The sequence below is a fragment of the Budorcas taxicolor genome, chromosome 2 (assembly GCF_023091745.1).
Source record: "Budorcas taxicolor isolate Tak-1 chromosome 2, Takin1.1, whole genome shotgun sequence".
NCBI classification, from domain to species: domain Eukaryota; kingdom Metazoa; phylum Chordata; class Mammalia; order Artiodactyla; family Bovidae; genus Budorcas; species Budorcas taxicolor.
Genome location: NC_068911.1, coordinates 3,884,930 through 3,890,929, shown reverse-complemented (window position 1 = coordinate 3,890,929; position 6,000 = coordinate 3,884,930). Strand labels below are relative to the sequence as shown.

The 6,000-nt window shown below is 53.6% G+C and overlaps 1 protein-coding gene across 1 annotated transcript in view; it reads left to right on the top strand.

Moving 5' to 3' along the window:
- The first annotated feature begins 5,855 nt into the window (after nucleotides 1–5,855).
- The window catches only part of MMD2 (monocyte to macrophage differentiation associated 2), a 44,406-nt gene continuing 44,261 nt past the window's right edge, over nucleotides 5,856–6,000 (top strand). Inside the window, exon 1 of the mRNA XM_052635917.1 lies at nucleotides 5,856–5,937. Within this exon, the coding sequence (XP_052491877.1) occupies nucleotides 5,856–5,937 (82 nt within the window). The remainder of the gene's footprint in view (nucleotides 5,938–6,000) is intronic.

Sequence of the window (6,000 nt, the reverse complement as noted above, 5' to 3'; positions counted from 1 at the left end):
GCTGCATTCGGAAGCTCCCCCCGGGGCCCCCACCCCTCCTCCAGGGCCCCCGCCCCCTAGCAAGGCCGGGAGGGGTCCGCCCCGCGCGGGGAGGGGGCCGGGGCCGCGGGGACTCAGGCGATTGGCCCGGAGCCCCCCCGCCCCGCCCGCCACCATCTGCTCGGGTTTGGCGTCGGCGGCTCCCGGCTCAGCTCCGGCTCCGCTCCGCGCGCCCCCCGCCGCCCCCGGCCGCCCCCGCCCGCCGCCCGCCGACCTGCTGCTCCCGCCCCGCGGCCTCTCCGAGTTGCCGCGGTCGGAGCCCCCGGCTGGAGGCCGATGGAACCGCCGCGATGTTCGCCCCGCGGCTCCTGGATTTTCAGAAAACCAAGTACGCGAGGTGAGTGGCGGGGGCGCGCGGGCGCGGGGGCGCGGGTCCGGCTACTCGCACGGCCAGCGCGCCCCCCGCCCCCACGACTCCCAGAGAATTCGGGGTGACCAGTGGACCCCGTCCCTGGGCCGGAAGAACCCGGACGCGAGACGTCGCGGTCTTTGTGAGCTCTGCGCCCTGGACCCGGGAGGCGCGCGGGTTCCCAGCGCCTCAGACACACTTAGCGGGGTGCCCTGGGGCCAGTCGCTTCATCGGAACCTTGATTTTCAGTTCTGCAAGGCGGGGATAACGAGCGCCCCCACCCCTGGGGCCCCCCCCCTCGCGATGGTTAAGTGAGAGGATCCCTTGAAAGCACTTTGTACGGGCTCAGTCGCTACCCGGAGCTTTTGTTAATGATAAAAGGCGTTGGCTAGCACCTCCCCTGTCCCCCCTGACCACGCTGTCCCCGCGCCGCCCCATCCCCCCAGCCACCCCTGTCCCCCCAGATCACCCTGTCCTCCTTGACCACCCCTGTTCCCCCTGCCTGGCCCTGTCCTCTCACCACCCCCGACCGCCCTCACAGCAAGCAGGACGAATGGGTAAGTGTTCTTTTAGGGTGGGTAAACTGAGGCTCAGGGCCAGGACCTGTGCGTCTTGGCCTTTTCATAATATGAAATCCGTGGTCCCTCCTGAGCCTTGGTTTCCTCTTCTAAAGTGGTGATTTCAGATTGCTGAGTGGAAGCCAAGGTCCTGTGGCTCAGATTCCCAATTAAGGGGCTGAGGGAGGGGAGGGAATATTAAATGGCTCTAAGGTTTTGGGAGCGTGGGCTTGTCTGCAAGCTGGATGAAAACCCTTTTCTAGGGTTGGCCCTTGGCCCACAGGGGTCTCGGGGAGGACAGGCCACTCTGGGCATGCAGCCCTGGCTTCTGCCTCCTGCCCTGGGAGGAGCCTGATGTGGGAGAGGACACTCGCCCTGCCCTGCCCCTGCCCTCCCCCCACCCCTCCCGCCTACAGGGGTGGAGGGGGCAAGCGGTGAGTTGAGCTGGGTGGGCGTCTTTTTTGCTGTGGCACAACACGGCTCATTGTCTCCCAGCAGTCGTTGAGGGCCCTGGTCCCACGACATCTCTGCAAGTGCCCATCAGAGGGAGCACAGCTTGGCCCCAGAGGCCAGCCTGAGCAGGGCTGGGGGCAGGGAGAGTGGGTCCTTTCCCCCTCGGTCTCATCTCGGTTTCCCCTGGAGGGAGACGTATTGTGTCTCCTTCATAAAATTGGGGAGTCCCCCTGGGAAGGGGATACCAGTGGGAATTCCTGTGGAGTTTCTCTTGGGACGAAGGTGGGAGGGGCTGGCTGCACAGATCTGTGAGGTCTCCTCCGGTGTGGACACTCGGACTTTCTTAGGCTTTTCTCAAGGGTCCGGTGTGCTTGCGTGAGATGTAAGTTGGTGGAGTGTTCACTCAAAGGGAAGGGGAATGCCCAGGACTGGAGGCTACACATGCAGACACTGGGGGAAGGAGCTCTGTCCCACACCCGCTGTGTGATCTTGGGTAGGTGTCTCAACCCCTCTGGACCTCTGCTGGTTAATCTATAAGACAGGGGGGTTGGTGTTAAATGATGGCTAGATTTAGGCACTGGTGCTGCCCGCTCCCTTACTGGAATAGAGCTCCAGCTGGGCTGAGGGCTGGACCGTGAGCCCTTTCTTTCATGCTGCGACTGATGACTCTTCTCCGGGTAATGAGCCCAGTGAGGAGACGGAGTGCATCGATTGTTTCTGTTCTTTTCCTCCTGGTGCGGCCCTTTTTACCGTCCAGTCCACGTATTAGGGCCATAATCGAGGCTTTGTGATTGAGTGGATTCAGTAGTATAGGTGAGTTCTCTCCAGTAGAGATACCGTACAAGTCGTAGAGGAAGTTTTAAATTTCCTAGTGGGCATTCAATTTAATGTGTGGCTTATGTCCCAACTCAGTGTCATAAAAAGGTAAAAAGAAACAGGTGAAGTTAATTATGAGAATATATTTTCGTTAACTCTATCCAAAGGACGTTCAATATGTAATCAATATAAACAAATTATTCAAGTGCTCGGTAACCACACACAGGTGGTCAGTGACTGCCATATTGAACAGGAAAAGACCATCCTCCAGGGTGAGATATGGATGTTAATCCATTCAGGCTGCCATAATAAAGTGCCATAGACTGGGTGCCTTATAAACAGCAGAAAATTATTCCTCACAGTTCTACAGGCTGGAGGTCTGAGGTCATGGTGCCAGCATGGTCTGGGTCTGGTGAAGGCCCTCTTCCAAGTTTCAGACTACTGATCTCTTCATATGTTAGAAAGACACAGGGCCAGCTCTTTGGCCTCTTCAGATAACGGCACTAATTCCATTCATGAAGGCTCCACCCTCGTGATCTAATCACGTCTCAAGGGTTCTACTTCCAAATGCCATCACATGGGGGGTTGGATTTCAACATGTGAATTTTATTTGGAGGTGGGAACACAAACATCCAGTTCTTCACAGTGCTTTTAGTTAAATGCTGTTTGACATTGCAAAAGATGCTTTCCCTCTCTGAGCCTCTGTTTCTCAGTGGCTGATTGGACCAGTTGATCTTTAAGGTTCTAACCTCAAGTCCTTGAATGACTTATCTACATCCAGGAACACACTTATTGCAGAGCTATAGGAATTAAAGACAGGGCGCAGAGCTCCGCAAATTGGCCAATGCAACAGAATAGACAGCCCAGAAAGAGATTCGTGCGTATAAAGGCATTCGGCTTTTGACAGAGGCGGCATTGCTGATCAGGCAGGGATGGTTTAGTGAATCAATGGTACTGAGACAGTTAATCAGATGGAAGCAAGAAAACTGGAGCCCTACCTCACACCTTACAGGAAAAGCATTCGTAGATGGATTACATATTAACAAGTGGAGGATTTCCCTGGTGGCCCGAGCTGAGACTCTGCACTCCAATGCAGGGGACGGAGGTTCCATTGCTGGTCAGGGACTAGATCCCACATGCCAAAAACAAAAGTTTTCCTGGGGCAATGACGATATGCTAATGCTGCTGAGTCACTTCAGTCGTGTCCGACTTGGTGCGACCCCGGAGACGGCAGCCCACCAGGCTCCCCCGTCCCTGGGATTCTCCAGGCAAGAACACTGGAGTGGGGTGCCAGTTCCTTCTCCAATGCATGAAAGTGAAAAGTGAAAGTGAAGTCGCTCAGTTGTGTCCGACTCTTTGCGACCCCATGGACTGCAGCCCACCAGGCTCCTCCGTCCAGGGGATCTTCCAGGCGGACTTGGGTGCGGGCGGAAGAGGAGTGGACGCCCCAGCCCTGCCTGGTCCCTTCCGTCTCGCAGTGGGAATGGACATGTCTACCCTACAGTGCCGCAACCCAGCTCGCGCCTGCGCTCCACCGCGCCTTCCTTCTCGGAGTCGAGGCAAGTGTCATCGCGAGATGAGCTCGACGGAATGGCGGCAGCCGGTCAAGGGAACTGTGAGGAAAATTTTGAGTCCCTGGACCTTGCAGAACTTGCTAAAAAGCAGCCATGGTGGCAAATGCTGTTTAGGCAGGAATCTGAACCTTCAGCCAAAAATGTAGAGTGTGGCATCCCAGCTGTTAATTGATGTCATTTGGTGAAGGACAGGGAAGCCTGGTGTGCTGCGGTCCATGGGGTCGCAAAGAGTCGGACACCACCGAGCGACTGAACACCACCTGGATAGTTTCATATTCCAGAAGGTGGGAAAGTTGGCTGCGACGGCTTTGGGAGGTGAGTTTCTTCCCTTTAGCTTGCGAACCATACTAGGTCCATCAAAGTGGACTGGCAGTGGGTAGGGAAGGACACGGGAGAAAGCCAAGGAGCAGCTGAAGATCCGAAAGAACAACGGATACCTACACAGAGAGAAGAAAGAAAGTCACTTAGCTGTGTGGGACTCTTTGTGGCGCCATAGACTGTAGCCCACCAGGCTCCCCTGTCCATGGAATTTTCCAGGCAAGAATGCCGGAGTGGTTGCCATTTCCATTGCCGGGGTATCATCCCGACCCAGGGATCGAACCTGGGTCTCCTGTGTTGTGGGTGGACTTTACTGACCGAGCCGCCAGGGAAGCTGCAGGCCCGCAGCAAAGCAGAGGAGCTGGTGTCGTTTGTGAAGAAAAATCTTCTAGCGGCTGGTGGATTTTTTGGAGGCTTTCTGCACTTCCATTTTTCCTGTTTTTTTGAGCCAGCAGTCTCGTGACTTCACCCTAGACCAGCACGTCTCTCCCCTTCTTCTCCTGTGGCTCCCTACCTGCTATGGTGTATCTGAATGGCTTCTGTCGGCATCTGTTGGTTCACCTGGATAACGACCCTACTGTGAGCTTGACCACAACTGGACGGACAGTAGCCATTACCTTTTCTAGCACACTTCACTTGGACTAATCTGTAGGTCAGCAAGAATATTCCTTTCTCTCCTTTGGAAGACACTGACCAGAACATGGTACGAGGTGGCCCTCTGTGGAGGATGAGTGGGCCCTCAAAGGTTGTCCCAAACTTGATTTGCAAAAGAAAGAACAAGCATGTAAGATACTGTATGTTCTGCATGGAAGGGAACTGAATGCATTTGCCTTTAAGCATGAAAAAACATTTACAAGTGAAATTTTTTTTTAAATTGGAAACCTTTTGAAAACTTAAAACAGTATCTTTTGGCCCTCATGCTAGGTAGAGATTTCTGAAGCACAGAGATGTCCAAACTATAAAAGGTTGATAAACTCAACTACAGTAGAAAATTTTACATGTTTATTCGCCAAAAATAAAAAAATGCCAAGAAAACAAGAGAAGACAAGCCACAAACTTGGAGGACTTATTAGCAGCATGTTTAACCAACAAGTAATTCGTACCCAGAATCTGGAATTCCATGGTGGTCCAATGGTTCAGGAGCTTCCCCTGGTGGCTCCAGTGCAGGAGACACAGGAGACTTGGGTTTGATCTTAGGTTGGAAAGGTCCCCTGGAGAAAGAAATGACAACACACGCCAATATTCTTGCCTGGGAAATTCCGTGGACAGAGGAACCTGGCGGGCCACTGTCCACAGGCTCGCAAGTCAAACACGTGTTAGCGACTAAAACCAGCACCACCGCCAGTGGGTAAGACTGTACGCTTTCACTGTTGTGGTCTGGGTTCAATTCCTGTTTGGGGAGCTAAAATCCCACAAGCCACACAGCATGACAAAAAAGTTTAATATCCAGAATCTATAAAGAACTGCAATAAGGAAAAGACAACCCAGTACAAAATGGGAAGAGTCATTTCTGGAAGGGAGAACACAGATGAGCAGCAAGCATGTGAAAAACTGCTCACTTGTGTTAGCGCAAGGAAATGCAAAGTAAGAGTCCTCGGGATGCCGTGCCTGTATTCAGTATGTTGGAAGTCTGACAAAACTATTATAATTGCTTTGGAAAATAGAAATTATCATGTGAACCCGGGCACAGCCATTCTTGTCTGGGTGTCTGCCCTAGAGAAACTCTGCACGCGTGTGCACCAGGGGAAGATGGCCCAGAAACTTCTCAGCAGCACTGTTCATGATGAGCGAGACCTGGAGGCAGCCCAGAGGTCCACGCTGATTGAACAGGGTGTCCTTATATAGTGGAATAGTAATCCTGCAATGAAAACGAACTCCAGTTGCAAAGAGTGTA